The 25,621-nt window shown below is 36.0% G+C and overlaps 1 protein-coding gene across 2 annotated transcripts in view; it reads right to left on the bottom strand.

The window, feature by feature from the left end:
* ATG7 (autophagy related 7) overlaps nt 1-24,948 on the bottom strand; it is an 82,790-nt gene extending 57,842 nt beyond the window's left edge. The window contains exons 1-17 of one of the 2 annotated variants that reach the window (XM_065749646.1): nt 24,910-24,948; nt 21,989-22,178; nt 21,698-21,752; nt 20,279-20,396; nt 19,032-19,109; nt 18,344-18,460; nt 17,028-17,177; nt 15,636-15,724; nt 14,039-14,160; nt 13,189-13,279; nt 12,000-12,144; nt 11,262-11,420; nt 9,337-9,531; nt 6,858-7,061; nt 6,517-6,632; nt 5,704-5,779; nt 4,172-4,252 (exon numbers count right to left, since the gene is read on the bottom strand). In XM_065749646.1, coding sequence (XP_065605718.1) covers nt 4,172-4,252; nt 5,704-5,779; nt 6,517-6,632; nt 6,858-7,061; nt 9,337-9,531; nt 11,262-11,420; nt 12,000-12,144; nt 13,189-13,279; nt 14,039-14,160; nt 15,636-15,724; nt 17,028-17,177; nt 18,344-18,460; nt 19,032-19,109; nt 20,279-20,396; nt 21,698-21,752; nt 21,989-22,166 — 1,974 coding nt within the window. In that variant the 5' untranslated portion in view covers nt 22,167-22,178; nt 24,910-24,948. Of the gene's footprint in view, nt 1-4,171; nt 4,253-5,703; nt 5,780-6,516; nt 6,633-6,857; nt 7,062-9,336; nt 9,532-11,261; nt 11,421-11,999; nt 12,145-13,188; nt 13,280-14,038; nt 14,161-15,635; nt 15,725-17,027; nt 17,178-18,343; nt 18,461-19,031; nt 19,110-20,278; nt 20,397-21,697; nt 21,753-21,988; nt 22,242-24,909 lie in introns of those variants that run through there. The other variant, XM_065749645.1, reaches the window with a different exon arrangement.
* Between the last annotated feature and the right edge of the window lie 673 nt (nt 24,949-25,621).

Consider the following 25,621-nt stretch of genomic DNA (forward strand, 5'->3'; position numbering starts at 1 on the left):
TTGTGCTTGATCCCATTTGCTCTCCTCTAAGGGAATAAAATTTGATTACAATGGTTACATTTCTATGGCTATTATTATGCAGCACTCTTAGCAAGCATCATACCATACATCTTTAACACATTTTCACTCGAGATAATAAAATGTAACATAAACTGATTTTATAATCAAGATCCGTTATTCTTGAAACAGTATGACCAGACATTACTTTCAAGAATGTGCAATTTTGCATGTGTAATTTTGAAAATTATATATTATTCCAATTCTCTTATTTATCTTAAAATTGATACTGACTCAGCTAAAAGACAGTATGAAGTGCTATGAATTTCAGGCAAAACAATCCGGATTCCCGCTCCCTTCTGACTTATTTTTGAGGAGCAGGATAAAAATCCTGATACATTTCTGTGTCACCTCCCAAATAGCTATTTTCTATGCTACCTCAAGAGCTAGAAAAACTATTCCATTTAACTCAGCATACCGAAACCACGCTTACATATATGTAATGCACAGAAGTGTCAGAAGTTATCATACGGAAGTTCAGGAAATAAGGTATAAATAGACTCAGTTACAATATTATAGCACGGACATAGAAATAACTCTTCACATTCTCACAAGTTTTTGTAGTGTTCATTTTTGAATAACAAACATTTATCCCTGCTTCCTCTATCCTTTCTGCAAGCCATGCAAAAGTTAGCTTTTCTTTGTTAAGAAAAAAAAAAAAACTCAAAACCTTTTTTTCCCCAAGGACTTGGACATCAAAGCAATACTTTAATTGAGAAATATATAGGTTATTAATGGGAACAAAGCAAATAATCTCTTCTCAAGGCAGCTAGGGCAAGTATCACCAGCAGTGCTGAAATTAAAATTATGTCAAACCCCACCTCCCAAAAAACCAACCAACCAAACAAAAAAAAAACAGTAAGTCTCTGAAAAATGCAGGTTACTGCCATAACTGATCCCAACCTTGTAAAGTAAAAGTCAATGCAAAGCAGCTAGCAGATAAAAACAATAAACATGTTATTATGTCTACATGATGGTGAATTTCAAAACTGAGACATTCATTGATGATTTACGCAATGCAAGAACTTAGTAAAAGTCACAGCAAAAGCATTTAATCTATTCCAAGGATGTTAAAAAGGGAAAACATCTTCAAGAGCAAGGAAACATTCTGACTGATAACAAACAGCAACACAGTGCCTAGTATGCCTTCCCTGATCCTGGTGTCTACCCCTTAATGAAATGCAGCAAAACTGGAAAAGCCTTTAAAGGTAGAGACAATAACACTACTCAGTGGCTAAAAAGCAGTAGGAGAAGTACAGAAATATCTTTAAGGAAAATCAGAATGCTTTCCCAGACCTGGACTGTAAATCTGAACCTGAAAGGAAACAATATCTCTAAGTTATACAAGAAAACAGAGACAATAACTATATCCAAGTTGGGTAGCTTCAAATTCTTTTCTGACATTAAACCCTTTGAATCCATGAGGTTTTCTCATGAATCTGTGCTTCATTTCAGGATGCACAAGAGCAAGAATGGGCAGATTTTCATTACACTCGATGAAAAGAAATAAGTTGCTAGTGTTAATAGAGTAAGATAAATATTTTAACATCCATATTTTAAGGCATTAGCCAGATGCCTCAGGATCACCTCATTTTCATATGGGACTTTCACCATAATATGCCTTTCACCATAATATCATGAGAAAGTAACCTTATTTTGCTCCCAACAGGATAAAGGGTCAGCTTAGTTAGCATACTAAGTCAAAGACCTTAGTTGTTTAAGAGAGCAGTTAGTAAAATCAAGTGTCTATAACCAAGAACTTTAGAATCTCAAAACAAATTTACCATGGATGAGAGAAGCACAATAGAAAAACTTACACTGCTCCTCAGACCTACTATTGAACAGGCTAAGTGCAGTGCTCTTAGTCTGAAAGAAGATACTTTTAAGAACATGATTGTGCAGAGCCAGAAATAGGGAAGGGGGAAATCATACAAGGAAAATTCGGCCCAGATGCTGTGATCATCCCCAAATTCCTCAACAATTGCCTGTGGGAAGCTCCTCTGGCACGCAGCCTGGTAAGGACAGTTCTGGGTAAGGAACTGCTGGCTGCTAGGGTGTCTGAATTCATCACTTTCAGAAACAGAAAAACTAAGTCATGACTGCAAGTCAAAACGAAGTGGAATGTAATCTCTAAACATGCGGATCGTTAGCAGCTTCTCCTAAGTCATCCAGCTGTACTACTACATTTTCCTAAAGAGCTCCTTAGTCAAGAATTGTGTTTGAAGAGTGACAAGCGCTCAAGAATAAGAATGCTGACATAAAGAAGAAAATAAACAAGTTACCAACAAATTCAATTGTATCAGAAAGCAGCCTCACTTCTTACTCTAAATTTGAATGCATAGTTAACCTGGCATAAATGCATTAAAACAAACAAAAACAACATACGGCCTATAATCAAACTGGATTTGTCATTTCAAAGTATTAACATTAGATGTCCAGATAATACAGGGTGACATATTCTCATGCTAGTAAACAGAAAGTTAGCAAAGTAAACAAATGCTGTGTTTCTACTGTAAGGAAATACGTGCGCCAATGAAGCAACTTTTTCAGCACAAAAGTAATTTAATACTCAAACCACATGAAAAGTGATCTCTCTGGGAATAGCACAGCTGCTAAAATCCAAGTCAGTTTTTATTAAATCATCAAGTCTGTTTATGTAAAACAGAGCTCTCTTAAAATGACCTCCAAGAGGAAATGATTTGTTAACAAAAAATTGATACCTGCATTTAATTTATCTACATAAATGTATGTTTTGATAAATCAATGTCCTGGGTCAAAGATAAAGAGAAAAAAAAAAGAAAATGAATAAGCTTGCTTTTTTAAAACTTTAACTTCACAGGCTCCAGCATCATGCAGTTTTCCCTGTGCAGTTTTATGAAAAATACTACAAGTAACAGAAATTCTCCCAATCATACTTCTGGTAGAGATGAAAAAATAATCATTTTTAACTATTGCTACCATTTCAACTACTTAAGACCATAAACATTCCTAAAAATAACAGCTTTTTGAAGTTCTGTGATTGTGCCTTTGAGGAGAAAATGGACACAAAAATTCCATCAAAACATCAAATATACTACGACAGCTTGGAGGAATAACAGGAATACTGTACAAAAATAGATTCTGCAAAACATCTTAAGATCTCAAAAAAAAAAAAAAGTCCCTCTAGAGTTTCTGATAGCTATTTGAAACAGGAAGGATAAGCACAATGGAAACAATGAAAAGAAATAATTGCACTAAGTCTCTAGGTGTATAAAAGCTAACTAAATTAATGGCACTCGCAGACAGGCCAAATAATGAGTCAAAACTTCTGAATCTTCATACTGAGTTATCCCAAAGCTTCCTGAGCCTTGCACTACATGGCCATAGAAAACTTGCCAGAAAAACTTTTCAAGGCCACAATACAGGAAAGCAATCCAAGACTGAAGAGGAGGCCTCACACAGACACATTTAGTGGGCTGCCCTCGTGTTCTGGCAAGACTTTGGTCAGATTCTAGCAACAGCTGTAAATCCATTAGGTGACTCAGGACTGTCAACACTAGCATCAAAATGAAGCAGTTTTCTCAATAAAGAAATGTTGCTGAAGTTGTTCTGTTTTGTTGTTGTTTTTTTGGTTTTTTACATGCTCTTTATAAGTTGCTTCATATCATAAAATACAAATTTAGACAATATATTTGTAATAACATTAAATCCAAGACAGGTGAAGTTTATTCACTGGGCATAAAAAATAATTTCTTAAAAAAAAAAAAAAAAAAAAAAAAAACAATACCAATTTTATTCACTGCTATTAAGCTAGAAACATCTAACAGTTTTCATATGATAAAACATTTCAGAAATGCACTACCCCTTCATGCTGTTGTTGGTTTGTTTTTTTATTTTTTATTTTATTTTCAGTTGTGAGCAAAATCTTGAGATAGCATGCTAATAGATTACATAAAAAAACATAATGAGAAAACAGATAAAGAATAGAAGGGCAACAAAACTTTAGCTAGAGTGAGAACACAGATTCCTAACTTTAAGAAAATGTCAAACACAATGCAGATCTAAGCATCATATAACTGACCTACAGCAAAGTCATTCTATACATAGATGAAGTGCAACAAAAAGTCAGACTTACTTTGGGGGAGCAGGCTGTGCACTTATCAAATGCCAAACTGACTGGAAGAACATTATCAAATCTTGATAAAAAACCACGGATCTGGAAGGCAAAAAAATTACAATTATAAAAAACACATTTCCAAAATGTCATGAGTTGGACATAAATATTCAGTAAAGAAGTAAAGAATAGCTATAACTAGGGTAATATAGTGGTGGTCATTACTGTATTAGAACTAAGAGGTGTATTAAATTTATACTTGCATATTTTACAGTTCTTTCTATATACAGATAATGGTACCAGTATCTGAGCGACAGATTATTCAAGGGCAGGGGCACAGCACCACCTGGAGTTTGAGCTACTACACTGCAAAACTAAAAAGTCATGGCGCAAGAAGTTAAAGGGATCATTTTCAGATTGTATGTTAGAGGTGGAAAAAAAATTAACAGCTCTTCGTTCCTAAATTTTGCTGTTGATACAACACTATGAATAGTGATTTTACAATTCTAGAGCATTGTCTCTTGTAGTAGTGTTTGCAGAACTATCCCTGTGTCCACTGTAAGAAGCAAAAACAAAAAACAACATGGGTGCGAGGAGACCGACTCCTGAAAGAGACCTGGCAAGAGTCCAATTAATAGAAAGGACCAAGAGTGAACATAGTGCACCCCACTTCACCTGATGATCCACATGCTACTGGTTACTACACAAAACTATAAGAAAACAAAAGTAGACCTATTTTATACAGAGTGATTTCTGTGATTACCTGGAGATCACACACACAAAAAAAGTCACAGCAGCAGTTTTTTCTTTTTCTGAATCAAAATTCATCTTGAATGCATTAAAAGGTAATAGAACTCCAAAATACAACTTACTTGAGCATAAAAACCACATTTTTATCTGAGCAAGGAGACACTTAAATAAGCAATACAAAGCAAATGGCGAGTAGAATTTTAAATACTCCGTGACACATTACAGGGTATATATTTACACTGATGAGTTCAGCAGACAGCTTTTTGAAAGACTATGTCAGTATAACTAAAGAAGACAGTCTATCCAGCAATGTGAAAAATGGTATCCTAAACACCAATTTGTAGCCAGAGCTTGGGATGAGAAGGACATCATAAAGACTTCTGTACCACATCAAAAAATAATCAGTATTTTAGAGAACTATAACAGGTATGAGTTGGTTGGATCTAAATTTTTTTTTAAATATGTACTGAGGCTAGAAAAGAGAATAAAAGCAACTTTGAGATACTCATTCTTAACTCAAATGAGGAAAAGGCAAATATCGCATTATTTACATGCTGCCTGCTGGTGGCTCTCTCTTCAAATAAATTCCTGGTAAGTAGGTAGTGTTGGAATAAAAGCAACACTAGCACTGCCACTATACCTTTGGCTTGCATTAATCTTATTTATTTTTAATCCAATTTTGAAGACTCAGACCCTGCAGGTATGGAATTAGATCAATAGTATGTTTTAAGGAGGGAATCTGTGATGTGTCTTATATCAGTAACAAGATTTTAAATTAAAGCATTTTCTCACAGATTTCTTACCTGATGAGGAACAAGTCCAAGAGAAGTAGGTGGCTCATTCATTCTATCATCACTACTGCTGGCCACAGCATAACCACTGACAAAAATCAAAGAAGGAAAGTTAGAACAAGACAACATACTAAACAGTCAATGTTTCCAGTAAGTTAGAAGATGTTTCATTACAGCTTGCAGTTCAGAATCTGGAAAGTAAGCCATCTGGAAAGTCTGTTTCATAGTAACTAAGCTCCAGCATGGGAATTCAAAAAACTTCAAAACCAGTCTTAGAGACTCACAAGTTAATTGCATTCAAATCCTAATTCACTTCCTCGTTCACAGATTTTAAAGACAGAAAATAAGCCTAAATTTCAGGTTAGAAAATTCCACAGACACCTGCGTATCACCATGTACTTCATACTAATTAGGATTTTGAAATATCTGACTTATCTTAAAGCCTTTCTTGTGACAGAAGTAGTTATGACAGCTCATCGTTATACTCAAACACTCTTGAGCAAAGGATCTATTAACAGAAAACACTGTTCTTTTGAAATGTTCTCAGTACTTTGATACATTTAAACTCTGAGAAAAAACTTGCCAGTCTCCAAGGCAAAACTTTGATTTGATCATTCAGTCCTTTCTTAAATACTGGTACACTACATTAACACAAATATATGACCCATAAATTACATCAATTTACAGGCAACATAATGCATTACAGAATTTCCCTACTTAGTAAGTACCTCCTCCTTCTTCTCCCAAAAGATCATATAAATAAATAACTTTGATTTCTCAGGGAACATCTCTTGACCACCACTCCTCCTCTCAGAAATGACTCACCCTTCTGGATGCTGTAAAACAGAAACCATTAATTCCACTGCAAGAGCTCCAGCTATCATGGCTAATCCAGGTCGACTGACTGTACACTGCTGATCCAATGTCCGATCCCTGGTAGACTAGAAAGATAGATAGTTCCAAAAAAGTAAAAAGTAGTGCGAAAGTAATTTAGCTGTTTTACTATACAACATACCCTTAGCAACTTGCAATTTTTTTTTTATATTCTGTATAAAAGATGAAATATTTCTTAATCCTGTGAATATCAACATAAGAGGTATCCATGATGAAATTCAATTCAACAAAAGACATACATAACCAACACTATTTGCATAATATGTACTTACATCCCCTGGTGCCACGACATCATTGCAGAAATAGCAACCCAGTTTGTAGCCAGGGATATTTGAAAAGAGCGACGAACCCAAAAGATCAGAAGGACCAGGGGCATTGTTGAAACATGCATTGCCAGATTCTTGCTGTTTGGGTTTTTTTAGACCATGTCTCATAACAACAAATGTGTCAAATCCCAGGGCAGCATTGATGACCAGCTATGAACAACAAAGAACAACAAACCTGAAGTGAACCAAATGGGGAGGGAGGAAAAAAGACCTCAAGCTTTTATTCACTGTAAACATCAATGAACAGAAAAATCCACACAATCTTTAGTCAGATGAAAAACCTAATAACCATCTATTAATCACATTAGCCATAAAAAAAAACAAAAACATTTTCTGATACATGCAAAATCTCAGTTGCCAAGCATTAAAAAAACCAAAACAAAACACAAAAGCGTCTCATAAGTCTTTAAAACATTATCTTTTCCCTTTGTTTTTCAGGGAAATTTGATATAAATGACTTTTTTTTCTGCAAAAATTTAGGCACACTTGTAGACAACACTGGAACACAAACTCCATAAATGTGTTTTAGTTTGCATTTGAAGGCAAATTCAAACCAACATACAGCATCTGACTGAAGTGACTGGAATTGCTATGCACTAATATGGATCAACATCCCCATATTTATATTTGGCCTAATATTTATACAGCAGTGCTATTGGAAAACTGTAGTTCCAGCTCAGAGCTTACTCTTAAGTTCGCTGCATATCCTGTACCTAACATTGAAGCTCTGAGTGAAAATATTTCAAATGCCACTGAAATACAACAATGGTGATTGAGAATAACTTCCATGTCATCTGAGATAACATACGTAATCTTTTCATTTCAATGCAGTCTGAAATAACTTCTATGCAACAAATCACTGCAATATATCTGTTATGCAGAAATTCTCTGCTCAGTGAGGAAAGCATATAATTATTACTTATAGCCTTCATATGTATCTGTTTAATCACATGGAGAGGAAAAGTAGCTACGATACAAAATTACTTTGTCATCATTTTCCCTTCTCTCTTCAGTATGAGAAGTGTTGAGGGTAATCTGAAGTTCTATATGAAAAATAAGCAGATAATGACAAAGTTTTTGTTGTGACCAGAATATTATAAAGCCATCCTTGAACTAGCAGATTTTACCAAGATACAGAGGAAAAAAGAACAAACCAGAAATAATGTCTCTTGCAAGTAAAATATAAAAGATATTATATTCCTTAATATGCAGATATTTTTAGACACAAAATTCTAGTACAGCACTTCATCATTCTTCACTCTTACAGAATAGAATTATTTAAAAGACAGACTCTGTGGAAGCATTCAAGAATTAGCCACGTAAACTTGAGAGTTTCATGATCTTTCTTGGTATTCCAAATCATTTCTGAATATCCACTTTCATTCTTGTTCTAGTTTATTCTTTTCTCAACTGTATTTTCTTGCTACAATACTAGAAGTATTGGCTCAGCACAGTTTATTTTCCAATAAAGTAATGAGAAAAAAATAAAGTTAGCTTTTCACTAAAAAATACTGATGTTTTTTAAATTCATGTCATTAAATTCAGAAAACACTTTCCCATTTTTGAGAATTTTAACAAGTGATGTTATTTGAATGTTTTCAGTCCTCCTTACTTGTCATAGTTTCACCAACACTTATAGTCACTTGCTAAACAATGCTGTACAGAGTTAAGGCTATTCTCAGAATTAGGACAGCTGACTTAAACTGGCCAAAGGAGTTTTCCATACCATATTACATCACATGGAAGAAGTTTTGAAGGGGGGTAGGAGTTGTACCCAGAGGGTACCTTCCTAGAATGTATACCTAGAGGGTATACCTTCCTCTTCCACTGTGCAGGGGGCTAGTAGGGCATTGGTTGGAGATGCTGATCAATTGCTTGTACATGACTTCTTATATAACAGTTATTTATACATTTTCTATATATTTTATATATAAAATAAATTTAAATATATTTGTCATAATTATTATCCTTTCCCATCCCACTGAGAAAGGGAGAGAGCAATTGAATGACTTTATGGTGCTGTGCCACCCACCAGGGTTAAACCACAGCAGTACTACACTTCTCTTGTATGAGATTATGTTTGGAGATTCTTAAAAGACACTGAGTAGAGAAGACTCTGAGGAACACACTATCATTTGGTCCCAGATCAAACAGGATTTGGATCAGATAACCTTTAGATGTTCCTTCTGACATATATCATTTCATGTTTCAGGTTTCTGTTTTTTCTCTTCAAAATTCTCTTTTTTTTTTTTTGTCATATACAGAATCTCTGAGGCTACAGAAAGCAAAAAAAAATTCTGTACAGTCACAACAAGCTGGTCAATCATTTCACTTTCCCATATAGCTCTTCTCAGTATATACAGCCAATTGATATGCAAGAGCTGAAATGCAGTGACAAGACTGTTAGCAAGATATGCTACAATACCTTCCTCTTGCTGGCTGCAATAACAGCAGGAAGCCATCGGCTCTCTCTAGTGTCCATTAGTAGGAAAACAACATCATGAGCATCAATAAGCTCTTCAAGTGTTGCCACATCCTTCTGAGCCTGGGCCATTGTTACTTCTGAAAAATTCACTGGATGGCCTGGCATAGGAATGCTCATGTTATAGCCTTCTGAATTCTGGACGGGAGCAGAGAAAAACAACAGCATGATAAACAAGCTTGGCTTAACAGAATTATTCTAAAGTGCAACACAAATTGTAGGGCTACTGTTTGGCAGAAAAACAACTTTACTCTTTGCATCTCTTTATATATAAATATACTGTAAACTAAAGCACAGTGCAAGAGTTTGAGTGAATGGCAGTCTCAAAGGCTGTATTTATCCAGAACAGAGTAGCTCAATGTAAATGCACTAGTTTGTGTCACAAGAGCAGACCAATAATGTTCAGGTAGCTCTGTGCCTCAACTAAACAGCACAGCTCTCAGGAGGTTTATTAGGTCTAGCAAATCACTTCCAGAAGGCAGCTGAACTGCTGCTAGTCCCAAAGGGAACAAACATCATGACAAAGCAAGCAGACAGGTCTTGCTCACAATTAAGGTTATGCGGTTGAAGTTACACAAAATCTTCATCCTGGATTGTCTTTGCAGCTACTTGACACACAACGGTAACAGGATGTACAATCCCTACTACATTACTATTTCTGATACTGAATATCAGCTCTGTCACAGTATGATAAATTATTGCCCATTCTCTTCTCTGAACAGCAGACTTAAGTGATTTTCATGTAATTGGACCAGTCACAGGTGATCTTCATATATATGAAAATAACCTCTGAGGCTTGTGACTCCAAAGTTCTCTCAAAGCACTGTTACTGACTTTTTCTTACTACAGCAAGTTCCTCCCCAGATTACACTTTTTTTTTTTGCACGCCTCATCACAACCTCACCATTCCATAGCATGGGCTGTTTTTTTTGCTTTTTTTGGTTGTTTTTAAGCAAGAAAAGTCACAATACAAGTTTCTGATTCTTATCTCTACAAGCAAAATCATGAAATCCCAAACAATATTATTTCTACTAATTACATTATTAATTCTTTCCTGATATTCCTGTTTTAATTTTCTCAATTTCCTCAATTTAAAAGCAAAAAATCATATGATGCTTCAATCTCAGCATTATCTTAGTGCGCAATATGACATTGTACAGATGCACTCTCTTCCACATTTGTTCTCCTATTAAATATTTCTGTAACTAAATGAGTATCACCAAGTAACAATAACAATATAGCAAATCAAGGTTAAAAAAAATGAAACAATATATTCTTTCATGATTTAATTATCAGAAGTTCTGAAAGTGAAACGCCTAGAATTTTTTCATACTGAAGCTCATTGTTTGATAGTCCAGTATTCATTGAATAATTGCTTAGTACTAGTACTGACATTTATAAGTAACAGCAATGATAGGATCAACACAGATAAAAGCAAAACAAAACCACAAAACAACCCTTGGGTCAAACTAAATGAACCTCCCATCTCTGGAATGGATCTTCTGTAAAGCTTGTTCACAACACTCATCAGCAGCATAACAGGTCTGTATTTCACTATTCTTAGAGCTCAAAAGCATTCTGACTAGTAACAGAGAGGTATTTTAAACACAGAATTGCACAGTAAATATGCTCCATTCATTTACTTGTTGAAGTCAGTGGTCAAGATATCAGTCAGACTCTGCCAAGTGTAGTTATATCAATGACAATCTCAATTCCAAAACAAAAAAAATATGAACAGTTGATGGGCCTTCTACCAGATCAACATGAAGGTCTTAATAATGAAGAAATGATACTAGAACTCTGCATTGTTGTTAAAGTCACTGTTACTCTTGAGTGATTTCTTAGGAGATTTTAAATATTAATCTTACCACACCCGGGAAAATCTTCTGAAGTCTCTCTGCTGCTGCAAGTGCCTTAGGCTTCCCACCACTAAGACAGTCTTCAAATTCATACAGTGGCTGCCGCACTGGGTTGGAGTATGAAATCCTTGCATTGTCGACAAATGTAATCTTTCTGACTCCCCAGCCCTAACCAAGAAAGTAATTAACGTATTAAATACAATGGACTTTGTTGAATAATTTTGACAACAGCAGAAATTTGAGAGGCTCAGTTTTTCTAGAAAGATCAGCTTTTGAAGCAATTCAGAGCAATAGCTCCGTAATTGCAATTAATTCAGAGAACAGATAACTTCATCTGTCCAAATTTTTTAGCAGTAACCCCTCAAAACTTCACTGAATTCAGTGAGGTGTGGTAAAGGTCCTTGGAAGTAAGTATCAACACAGCTACTTTACATGCTTCATTGTGAATTTGATTTTATAAGGTTGTTAATTTGTTCCAGAATTTGTCAATCCTTTAATGTAAATTCAACATCAACTATTACTATCATGCTAAATTTCGTTACTATTCCACTATTAGCATATCTCCAAGTCATTTCCATTTACTACACATCTCATCTCTTCCCTGCAATTTATAATGTAAATTATAATGCGTGCATTAATACTGAGGAATACATCTTTTCCCTTATGTGCCATGGCAGCTGCTAAAAAAAAAAAAAGTAGCAGAATTACTGAGAAACAGCAGATTTTTATGATCAATTCAAGACTTACCATCAAAGTTCTTGCAACACTACAGCCCAGAGTACCAGCTCCTAGCAGCAGGCACTTTGCAGACACAATTTTTTCCAAATCAAGAGTAGGGACCAACCGCCAGCACATCAATTTCAGATTAAGATCTACTGATGATTCTGCTAACCTACGCCACAAAATAAATAGTAACATGAATATTGTGGTTTCTTTATTTTCAACAAAGCAATGACTTATTTCAACTGCTTGGGTTCTTTTCCTCAAAAGAGAATGAATGGTCTATTCCATTTCTTAATAAGTTTCCCTCAAGACATGCCAACAGTTCTCATAAAACCTTTTCCTTCTCACCTTGATCTCAGCTGCCTTTTGCCTTTCTTTCATTTTTGCTGTTCATAACAACAAAGCAGTGTTTTAATTTGGCCTCCTAAATTATTATCCTGGATCTCTCTTTCTCTTATTCAGGTCAAACTTAACAGGTCTGAGAACTTTCATTCTACCATCTGTCCATTATTTGAAGGCATTCAGGTGCAACAGGAATATATAATCCGTGGAGAAGAATGGGCCAAGACAGGAAGAGGGGGCTGCCTTCTATTTCTTATCAGGAAAATAAATAATAAGGCTGACATATCTAATTTGAGCTTTTCCTTGTACAAAAGAAGGTACATAAACACAGCTACATACATATAGAGAAAAAAGGAATACTTGTACCTCCTTGTTAAGGGTGAAGCATATCTCATCTTAGAACAGAAAATATCATGCCAGCAAGAGCATCAATATATAGTTTAAACAATTCAACATACAGGTAATATGAAAAAAAATATTCTCACAGGCTCATCTCGACTTAAAGTGGAGACCAAAGACATCTGAAACAACTTTCTCTGTTGCTTGTTCAGTTGTGAGACAACACAACACTATGCTCTGAGGATTGGTACCTACAAATCTTTTTAACCATTCTGCCGTTGAGATTTCTAGGTTCACACATAACAGAATTAGTTTTCTGCTGCAGGTTGCTTAGCAGCTATTAAATATACTGGATATACACAATTTAATTGAATCCTTCTCCTGTAAGGAATGTGCTGGCCAAACACCACTAGTCAACATTCTTGTAAAAACTCAAACTGCATTGCTTAAAAAGCATTGCAATTCACATTTCAATGTTATCACTAAAACCCAAGAAAAGAAACTACAGAAATTTAGAGGATGAAAACCAAACCTTTTTGGATCCATACACTCACTGAGATTGACCATCCTTGGACCCATGCCTCCCTTTTGGTTCTTCTCCCATCCAACAGCTTTTGGACAATCTGTTTCAAGGAGAAGAAGGAAAGAAAATGAAAAAAATGAATCAAAGGATAGCAAAAGCAAGTTTTGTTGGCTCTAAACTTACAGGTTCATTTTTTTTTCCCCAGTAAGTAAACAAGCTGCATCTTAGTAACCTAGTTTACATGATTTTGCAAGTTTTGCTGGTTTACACCTCGTGAAAACAGGGCTTCTTGGAGAAGTATGTTAGTATCAGATGCTTGATGTGCTGCTTTTCCTACTTAGCCTCATCAAGCCTAGTGATCCTGCACGTCACACAAATCAGCACGTCCAGAATTCAGCAAATTCAGAATTCACTACTAAGTTTTTGCCAAGTTCAGTCATCACATCACGTTCCCTATCTGTAAATTCAGTAGAGAATTAGATATGCTATTTTTACAATAATTAAACAATTCACAGCTACTGCATGTAAAGCATCCAGAACTTAGGCAAGGTAAAGTAGAAATAGAAGTTTATATTATCCTGCAGACAGAAAGTCTGAATTTATGTTCCAGTGTGACGAACTGATTGCTTTAAAATACATCTGTCCATCTCACAATGGGACTAAATTCCACTATGTTATGAATAAACAGAAAAATATGCATCACAGAAATTCAGAAATTTAAATAGTTCTCAATTCATCTGAAATAACATAGTTTAAGTGGTGATAGCAGTGATTTCACAGTGATATTTTTTCTATCTTCACAGTGATAGAGGAAGAAGAAACAGAAAAGAGATTTATTTTCTCCTTTTAAATGGATTACCTGGTCCAAATGATCCTTGTGGAAGTTTTATTTCAAAGATAATGCTGTGTGTTATGTCTCTCACTCCTTGCATAGTCCTGTCTCTGAAGCAGAGCACTTCAACTGACTGGAGAATACTGCCCCTGCCAATTAAAAAGAATGCATACAAAGAGACATGCTATTTTTTGTTTGCTTATTTTGATAGAAAATCTTATTTTAGCACTACTACACAAAGTTTCAGTCTTTTGCAGATTCTGAATAAGATTTTTTCTGTTAGCAGAGAAACACTATTGCTCTCACTGGCTATAAACACAGTTGCTTAGCACATATAAATGATCACAGTTTGCTGTGACAAATCTAATGAAACGACACTAACAGTATGTCCTCTGTCATTTATACAGTGCTGTTGGACAAACTGTATCAGAAAACATATTAAGTGACACATATACCTGCACCTCCCCAAGGCACAAGTAAGATTTTTTTAGTTCTTGACGTAATCCCCTTTTTCCTCCTTATGACTCAGCTCCAAAAGTCAAAGAGTTACAGCTTAAGTGCCTAAAACCCAACAAACCTTAGAATGTATAAAGCACTTTGGGCACTTGTACAACCTTCGGTCCAGAAAATGCCATACCTAAGTGGGCATTTCTCCTTCCTGATATGCTTTCTATAATAAAATGCAGAAGTCAAAACTATGAAAATAAACAATTATATTACTATTATAGTAACCCAATTTTAGTTAAATGTCAGTTTCATACTCTAGTATTTGAAAAGCATCTCCTACCCAACTCCTGCCCAACAAAAAATAAATCAGAAAGTATGCTACAAGAAAATCTAAGAACGTCTGATTTTCAAAATTTAAGTCTACTATTACTTGGCATTAATTAATTACATAAAATAATAGAATATTTCAAACAAGATTTGAAAGAGCTACAGACTAAAAGAAAGCATTGGCAGGTTTTGAAGCATATATTTCCAGATACACGTACACAAGGAAGGACGAGGAATAACATGATTTGTAACAGACTGAAGTAAAAAACAGCTGCTGGTCCTTGAAAGCACTGAAACTGCTTCTGGCTAGCTCTTTGTGATACCAGGCAAAGAATTGCTAGGAACATCAGTAGACATACACAGGAAAAAAATGACTCACCCAACTGATAATGAGTATCTGGCTACAGAATACTCCTCAGGAAGCGGCCTTCATCAAGGAAATGTCCTCCCTTCAGAGGCTGACCCTTAAATTGAGTCCAAGGAGGGGTGTACCCAGGGTCCACTCCTTCCAGTCACATGGCTCGCACCTGTGCTTCCTGAGCCAGCCACCCCCCCACACACCAGGTGCTCAATCATCAGTTCAGGCCATGATATAACAGTTGCACTACAACTGTAACATGCAGATCTACAACCAGTGAAAACAAGTAATCTCAAAGTTAAAAGTAGTGGGGTTTTTTTGTTGCCTTTTTTGTGAGGTTTTTTTTCCCCTTTACATGTAGTTTGGCATATTTTTTAGACTAAATTTGAAGCTTCAAGTGCATGATGCAAGCAAAGTGGCATGGAGGAAAAAATGCTTGATTTGATAGAAATCAATAGCATATTTCTCTGTGTGAAACAATAAAAGAGATACCATTTATGCGATGCCAAGATCAGGAAATTTCGCAGTGGCCATCCTGGATAGTGAGATAAATTACACGGATCATAAACTCCAACTGTCACCTGCAAATAAAATTGTTCTAACTGAGAAGTCATCTATCAACACTGATTGATACTCAGTTCACATTAATGGTTACCTGGCATTTTTAATGTAAAACAATTGGACACAGAATAACTACACACATATTTTACATTTTTACATACATTCTCTGCATACTCACAGTAGATTTCAGTAAAGCATTTGCCAGAGCTTTCACTTTAGCTTCTTTATGGACATTCACGTTACATTACAGTGTTATTAGCCTTCCTTGCTTACTTTTAATAAGGCATTGTGGGAAAAGCCCAACCATGAAAGCCTTGCTCTTCAAACAAAATTCTGTTCTGATTTTGGAATGAACGAAAAGTGAAAGCAAGAAAACAAAAGATAAAACTAACTTGTAAACCCAACACTTCAAGATGAGATATAAATAAAAGGACATTTTGTCTCATCTTCAGTCAGTGTAATACCATGCACTTAACTGAGGCACTTAAACTCAGAGCTTATTTCCTTTACATTCAGTTCTGAACCAAAACATAACCAGAAATCAGAAAGATGCCACTGTCTACATTTGGATGTGCTGAAAGTTTGAACTCAGTCATCACTAGGGCTATCTGTCCCTCTCACATCTACACAGCTCTTCTTTCCTTCTTACTTCAGCTATTAGTGAACTTATAGTGATTCTGATAAATCAGAGAGGTGTCTCTAGGAACAGCTTGAAATGCAATTAAAACAATCTAATGCATAAATATAGGAGAAGCAAGGGTCCAATCCTGATCCCTCCTCCAGCCATACACTGCTGCTGCTTTGTACCTGCTGACTCAAGAAGGCATGAAACCTGTTAGAAAGTTGACCTAATTTCATAAACAAGCAGCAAATTAACTCAGCAATACCAAATACATTTTCTTTCTTGGGGAGCAAGTTCAACCGGCTCATGGGAATACTGAAAAATTTCATAGTCAGTTATCACTTTCAGTAAATTTCAATAAACTTTATCTGATAGCTCTGAAAAGAACATTAACACATAAATGTGTTCCAGATGATTACAGATTTTGCTTGTAATGAACATAGGGGTATTTTAAACAGTGCTCTCTTGCCTGTGACCCACTACAGAACTTATACCATTAATTTGATGCAACTTGGCTTCTGGATAAGGATGTAGATACATAATTCTTGAGACAAAAGTCAATCCAAGCTGCCAGTCTTCAGCCATTTACCTAGTCTATTTATTGGCCAACAAATGTGCCCAATTCAGTATTACAGGCACTTTTGAAATCATTTATAAATTAAGTATGCGTAGGTTATAAAAAGATATAGAATACTCATTACCTTTCCCCCTTGGTCTTGGAAGAAACCATCCCATTTTTTTAGTGGAGATACAACCACAGAATTGTCATGATACTTGATTAAAAAATAAGGAAAGGCTGTAACCCCTTCTGTCTGGCAAAGCTCATCATATGCTTTCTGAAGTGCTTGAACCTAAAAGCAAAAAGAAAATTGAAAACAATAGTTTTAACACTCTTCAAAGGAAAAACTGAAATGTTTCCTTATTCCCCCTCCCTGGAAGTATTCAAGGCCAGGCTCTATCACTGTATGATTCATTCCATGATTCTATGAAACTGTTGCAGAATTTAAGAATGCTATCTCAAGTTATAATTGAATATAGCATATTCAGAAATTTTGAAGTCCATTATTACCAAAATAACAGATTAAAGAGTTGCTAAAACTGCAATTGTCAATGCAAATATGAAACAGGTACACCATTACTACTGGAGCAAACAGATCTACCAACAGGAAAAAAACAACAAAAATGAAATGAAATCTCATTCTAATAGTCAAAGTAGCTTGATAAGTAAATTTACCCCCTTCTATCACTGGCAAACAGAAGACCCCTGACTTCTTTCCAAACTATGAGAATTCTTATTTAGGACTAAGCACTGCCAAACATTAACCACATTATAACACCATGGAGACTTAACATCCACTCAGTATATTTTGTCATCTATTTCCAGCGTTTAAACAAAGCATTCTGGAAAATGACATCTTTACAGTGCTTATAACTACAAAATTAGTAAGAGTATTCTGGGAATAAGCAAGTATTTTCCACTGAAAAAACAAACAAAACCATTTCTTGTGAATTATTACAACATTAAAAAAAAAAAAAAGACATTCCCAAGTCTCACGTCAACTTCTGACACAGTGAAAAAAGGTACTTGGGAAACCTGGCTTTTTGTCCTTTCAGATTGAAAGATGAAACAAACTATAAAATATTGTTAGATTCTCTAAAAAACTACTCCCTATCGTTTTTCTTGTGAAATCATACTTTGCATTAAGAATTTTGTAATTGCTCCTTATCACTCACAGAATATGTTCCTTTTAAAAAATTTAGTTTAATAATCATAAATTTCAAAAAACACAGCTATGTAACTACCTCCCCGCTGGAACTGTCTGCCATGCCTGCATCCAGCTTAAAGCTGAAGTGATGTAAAGGTGAGAGATTTTGCACAACAAAGAAGGGTAAACTAAAAAAAAAAAAGTGAAAATCTTAAAAGAAATTAGATTTCATTGCTAATAAAGATACTAAGCTTTATGACAATAAATGTACTCAGTACTATACAGTTCATAACATTTGGCATTTAGAATACCTGATTTAAAGAGAACCTGTCACCAAGACACACTGGTTTCTGAATTACATGTATTCCATCAGGGAAACAGAGAGCAGGGTAGCAAAACCAGTAATAGAAATGGTATTTTTTCAAATCCTTGGGGAAAAACAAACAAACAAGATTAGAAACAGATTACGAACAGAAGTTTTCTTCAATTTATATGTTTATTATTTGTCAAGTCACTGTCATGATTTGAAAAAACAACAACAAAAATACTAGAAGACTTCTCTACATATATTTCTAAACAAGACTTAAGCAGACAATGTGTGTACAATACCACAGTTTATTAGATGGAGCATTATGCACTAAAACTGTAAACATGTTAAACATGAAAGCTGCTCTGCCTTTACTAACACCTGTAAGGCAGCCATATTCAGATATATGTCCAACCTGAGACAGCAATCTACATTTTTTAAAGAATACATTACAAAAATTTTTAAATGTATAAATTGTATTATATTTATACATATTTATATACGTATAAGTATACACATTTTATATGTATAAATGCCTACTATATTTTTCTTACAATTCTAAGACATTTAAATATGTCTAAGAATGACTAAGAATGATCCTGATAATGTAAATATGGTAATACACAAGTTCTACAAAGAAACTACTACTGCATTTCCATTTCAGTACTCTGAGATACATTATCACTACTCACTGCGAATGTCAACAGCAGGAACCTGTTCAAGAGCATAGGGTTTTCAAGTGCAGCTCCAGATTTTATTGATTCCCATATCTGTAATTGACAGTTGAAGCAAGAAGGAAGAAGGAGAGATAAAACTCTAAGTATAAGAACAGCCATAGAAATCTTTAGTTCTTCCAGCTACAGAAGAAATACTGACATTAATGCTCCCAGGAATATGTCATCTTTTCATGTCTAATCTCATCCAAACCATTATCATTGCTAAAAGGACCAAAGGTAACAGACATGAACTAACACAGCAGCTGGGAAACATTAAATGCAACAAAAAACCTCAACAGTCTGTCATGCATGTGAATTATTATCACAACAAAGAACATTACTAATATAGCCTTTTATTATTTTTTCTTCTTTTTCATTCATGGGGTCTACATATACTAGATGTGTGAATAAACTACTATGAAATTTGACTAAAAACATTGAGACAATCAAGAAGGCAGTGCACTGCACATTTGTGAGACAAAAAGCTATAATGCATACACGAGGAAGGAGTATTCATTCTTTGTCTTAAAAAGAATAATAAATAAATAACCTGTGAGAGTGAATAAAGCTTTCTGACCTTCCTCAGCTCTCTGAAGTAAGTAATTACATTGTGTCTGTCAGTAACTGGAAGTACTTTGCCACAGGCCTCCAGTGAAGATACATGTGAAAACTTTGTTACCTCCAGACAGCAGGCAGCCAATAAATCTAATCTGAGGAATCAGAGACTGGTCAAAGGATAGCATTTCAAAAATAAGGTTGCCTTTGTTAGATTTTCTCTTCTCCCTAAGCCATGACATTTAAATTAGTTGGATGGAGTACAAGCAGAAGTCCCTTTCTTTGGCAGCCACCTTTCTCTTGCTTTATTTCAAACTTCTGGCTGTTTCTCATCACTTCGTCGCATGTTGTAACATGGATGTTGTAACAAATTAAAAACATGATCTATAGGATGCAAGTCACTGGCAGCTCTAGTAACCATTAAATTTAAAACATGGCTTTGTAGAACCCTGGAAAAAGAACTCCAAGTAGAATTATCAACTTGCTATTCTCTTGCAAAGAACAGCAAAAAAGCAAATATCAAACTTCTCTTGCCATAATAAGTTAAATCCAAACTATATGGGTGAGTTTGTACAGTCTCTCTAATACGTGGGTCAGAGACTATAAAGCAATTCACTGGCTATTTTCACACCATATCTCTTTACCAGATAATTTGATTTTAACCTTACCTCAGTTGCTTCTTTTTCCAGAAGTGATTTCTTATCACAGGACTTGAAAGTCTCTAAAGTGTTGGTATTATACAATGTCCCAAAAGCAGGACAGCAACGTGCTGGTATTGAAGCATTCCTGAATAAAAAAAAGAAAACACTAACTAACACTAACAGCTAAGCTAACGAGAGCTCTACTGGAAACATTTTTATGATCATAATGCTTTATTTAATACAGATTGTTCTAAAAACCTGTTCAAGAAAACATCCATCTTATGATTTTAAAATATATGAGGAATCTGGATTTTTCTAGCAAGGTAGTATTGAATTAGATAGAAGATTTAAAAAATGAACTCAAATATAAGCAATTAATGATAAATGTGATTTACACTAAGAAAAAGTTAAGGTTGAACTTCACATGTCAATGCGAAATATTTCTTCATCCACACTAAAAAATACTCAGTTAAAACATTATGTTTAAAAGGACACCCCAAAGGAAGTCTAAATTGGACATAAGCCTGAGTATCTTTCATAGCTTCTAACATCATTAGCTGGAGACCCCATTTTTTTTAGTTAATTTTACAGATCTTATCAACTCCACTAACATCATTCTTACAGATTATTTGGATGTATCCGTATCACAACTTTCTTCCAATTGCACTCTTCTGAACACACCTGCAGTATGACATCACAAAGTTCTTACATAAAAAGTATTCATCGTATAAAATTAACTCAAAAAACACTTGAACTCCTAATATCCTGAGAAGGCAGAGGAATTCACTTCTACGATCTACAACTTTGTGATCCACCAATTAAAAAAAAAAAAAAAAGAAAGGAATTGACTATAAAGACATCTCTCCATTTCCTATGTTAGTTATACTAATATAGGCATTTGCTCAAAAAAGAATACTTAATGGATCTCCTCTCTTATCTCACTTTTGCTGCATACACTGAATAACTTTGAACTAGCTTCACCATGGCAATTAAAGCAAAAATAGGAAATTCTAGTCAAAGGTTAAATACTACTTTCAAAGACACTGTAATGGAAGAACCAGAGACTGTAAAAGCTATTTTGAGATCTTAATTATAAGGAAGAATCTTTAGTTTATAAAGATTTTTAAAATGCTTTAATCAGAAATCAGATGTCTGAAATCATTATCTACACGAAATGTGAGGGAAAAAAAGGGTGTTACATAAACACACATAAACAGTAACTGAGACTTGTTTAACTTTAAAATTTTAAACTTGACTCTTCAGATGCATACACTGTTTCAAAAACAGGGAGTTAGTACTCTGAGTCAGGCACACTCTCTGCAGTTACAAAGTTCATGAGAATGTGAATTGATTTTTTGTAGAATGTTTCCATATGCCATAGTGTAACTGTTACACAAGGAAGGCTTCCACACATATGAATGAAGGTAAACCACAATTCATACTTACATATCAAAGGCACTAAATTCCAACGTCAAACGAGCTGGGAAACCTGATGGATCACCTGGCCAAAAGAAGCAACAGGCACTGTTTAAACTACAATACACGTATTTTTTAAAACAGGGAAACTGATCTAGCATTGTAAGATAACCACAGACACACCAGAATTCCCATCTCATTCAGCAGTGTTCCTAATCCGAGCAACATTTCAGTAAAATACCTAAAAACGCGTTAAATGAATACTTGGAGGAACAACAGGAGAGACCCAAACTACTAAAAAAATGTTCAGTTTCTACCTACCATTGTAGTAGTATCCTTTGATAACTTTTGGAGTCTCATCTAATCGGTACTCATTGAGCTTCTTCTGGGTTAGTTCATGCCAGAATCCTACATTCAAGGCACTACTGAAGGGAGCAAACTGCAGCTTTGAACTTCCAGGCTCTACAGGACGGTGGACCTCATTACTGACTGCTGCCATGACTGTAGTTCACTATCAAGTACACAAACAAACAGAATTCTGTAAAAGCAGATAAGCTGTACAAGCATATACTGCAGTGACCATTTATCTACTTCAAGTTTCTTTTCAGTATACTTTGCGATGTATAGAAAATCATATTCCTCTGAAAACAGTTTTCACAGATTTTCTTCATGCTTTTTGTAACAGGAAAAAATATATTTTAAATTTCTTAATGACCACCAAATCACCAGCTTCTTCTTTGAAATAGATTCTCAAATTAATCAGAAAGACACAGTTATGTTTTTCCTCCCACAATATTTCCTCAAGCAAAGTGTTTGAAGTAATCCATGCTATTGTTTCTAAGAGTATAGAGACAGTCTCCTTGTCCTACTGTAAAGACTTCCCTTACTTTGGGGAAAATAGTGGAATTTATTCTTCTGTTATAGCTTTGATGCTTTCCATCATGATAAACACATGAATAGATGGTTCTGTCACGATGTCTTGCTTTCACTGGCATACATATTTCTTGTCACTTCATTTCACTTTATTTTTTCATTTTTATTTTTTTAAATATTTAATAACTGGAGTTCATGGTATCAAAAATTTCTCAGAGCTTACATTAAAAAAACCCAAACAACCTTCTCATATCACTTTTATTAACATAAAGAAAATCATTGTCTTGATAACATGCATATCCAATGGCTATACAAAGTAGAAGTAGACACATGGCATTTTCTGACCATTTTCACAAGATTGTTTTTTCTGCATTTAAGATGTAAAATTCACATACAGTTACCTATTAATAACCAGCTAATTTAAATTTTGCTATTACTCAGCTCTTAAACCTCACGTACTTTATTTTTCAAGAAAAAAATACCACAGATAGCTCATCATAAGACAAGCAAACACGCATGTCCTATAGCCACTGGCAGGAACTGAGTCAGGTTGTGTTGCATGTCATGCCAAAACGTCCATAATAAAATTTTAATGAGAGTTTAATTACCTGCCTAATCAAAAAAACCGATCCACAAGCACCCTCTTCTCTTCCTATTGGTTTGTTTTCAAAAGCAAATTCAGGAAAGACTTAGTACTTCTTAAAATTAATAAGAAAAAGCAACATGAAGTCAATGCCTACTTTGCCAGAGAAGCTCTATTATAACTAGAACTATACTCAGTCTGAATTTTCTTTAATTTAAAGATGTCATCAGTGTAAAATTGATGTGGCAGGCAACAAACTTCATATATTTCCTTACAAAGTTTTTCTTTTTCAGTCTTTAGAATAAGTTTTCGTTTTATCCCTCTTCCCTTTTTTTTTTTTATTTACATGTACATGATATACCATACAAAGTGTATTATCAGATATTTTAAATGACCAAGAACCCAGATGACAATGCCTAGTAGCTACGTACCACACGCTGAAAATACCAGCCAGAAAGCATCCACTGGGATGGAACTTCAACATCCTACTTATTTCCATTACTCTTGCACATAGAGGGCCATTGATATGAAAGAGAGGACCTCACTATGCTAAGCATGCGTAAACAGAACAGACAATCACTTCTGATCTATTGACACTTTTGAAAACACTATTTTATGTACTCGCACATAAATACATGCTTTCTTATGCAAGATCAGTAAGCTAAATTTTGTGTAACAAATTACATATAATGTGTTGGAGGTACATATGGTAGAACTTGCAGATAGAAACTCATGGCTTCTGACAGAATTAAAAATCACAGGGAAAATGTGAGGAACAGAGACATCAGAAACAGAATTTCAGAAGAGCCCAGGTGCAAAGTGTGTTTGAAGCAAGATTTACCAATATGTTTTAGAGACACTCCTGAGTTCTGTAACTGTCAGGAAATTTAACAAGTGCAATGAGCAACAATAACCAGAAGATACAGTATCATTAGTGCAAACACTTGCACCTGCTGTTAAAAATGCAGGCATTCAGAACTACTCTAACTGGAAAACAGATGCAGAAAACCACAGAGCAGGTGTTTCAGTAACACTTGTCCTCTCCTTGAGGGAGGATGTGATCTGTTGTAAGAGTATGATTAGCAGTTGCATATCCTTTAGAACCGTCATTTAGTTACAGGTTTTGAACTAGATTCACAAAAGCATCTTAAGACCTATGCTTTCCATAAAATTCCAGAATATATTCTGAAGACCTCCTCTGCATGTAGCAAAGGAAATCAGAATTTCCTATCAGGATCTAAGGTGTTTTTTCAGAAAATATGAACTACACATTGAGCACACGTGACGCTTGTTATCAAGCCTATTTTTGGACCCCGCAGCCCCACCGCTGCCATGGGCGGGCTGTCCCGGGCCCCCATGGCCTATGGGGCCTCCAGGGATGGGCACCCACAGCTCTGGGCAGCAGTGCCCGTGCCCGTCCTCCTTCTGAAAAATAATTTCTCTTTAACACCTAACCTAAACCTCCCTACTCTTCTAAGTTTAAAACCGCTCACTATCAGACCGCGTCAGCAGTCGGTCTCCCTAGCGTTTATAAGCTCTCCTTAGGTATCGCGATCCCCAATTTCCCGCAAAGGCCGCCCGCGGCTGAGCTGCCCCGAGAGCCGCCGCCCCCTCACTGCGGTCCGCAGGGGACGAACCCCAGTTCCCGCTCTGGAACCGAGACCGGCCCGGGTTGCAGCGAGCGGGTAGCACGCAGCCGGGAGCCCGAAGGAATCAGAGGCCCTCAACGCCCCTCAGCCGCCGCTTCCTCACGACAGATCGCCCCCGACCGCGCACGGCCGCTCACCGGCTCCAGCGCCCAGTACTTCCGGCATTGCCAGCTGATGCGAAGCGTGACGCTGCTCTATCACGTGACTGAGAGGGCGGGAAGGACGCCGGCGTGTGGCGGAAGAGCGACCCTTACGCACGCGCCCGTCCATTGGCTCCGCCCGTGGCGGGACGGGGCGGGAATGGTGTTGCAGCGTTGCCGCCTCGTGGCGGCGCGGTGTGGTGCGTGGTAGTGCCCGCGGCAGCACAGCCCACACTGACCCTGTTTCCGAAAGTTCTTTTTTGTGCCGTCCTGATTGCGTTCGCCGTAACATCTGTATGGATAGGCGAGAAGATATGAAGTACACTCAGTTTACAGCTAGTGAAGAAGTAATTACGGAGTAAAACTCATCCTCTCCTCCTCTGTGGTTATGACTGCTAGATCAAACTGCACGAGGACACTCAGATTTGAATACGGTGCTGATGTGCTGGTGAAGTGTTCAGGGATTACAGATTCATCAAGCATATTTAGCCAGTTAAAGCTCTGCAGGTGGTCATATAAGTGCATGGAGGCTGAACGCTGGAGGCATTCCCAGTTTTATGTCAGCAAATGTGCTCAGCTCAGTTATGCCACCCATGACACTCAGTACCTCAGTTGCTGCTAATCTGTGCAGTCCCTAATACGATATAGCCATTGTCTCTGAAGTCTTTGCCTTCAATGAGTCCTGATAAAATAAGTAATCTGAGCAAGA

Source organism: Cyrtonyx montezumae, unplaced genomic scaffold (assembly GCF_038088225.1).
Source record: "Cyrtonyx montezumae isolate F1298 unplaced genomic scaffold, pur_monq_1.0 scaffold_6, whole genome shotgun sequence".
NCBI classification, from domain to species: domain Eukaryota; kingdom Metazoa; phylum Chordata; class Aves; order Galliformes; family Odontophoridae; genus Cyrtonyx; species Cyrtonyx montezumae.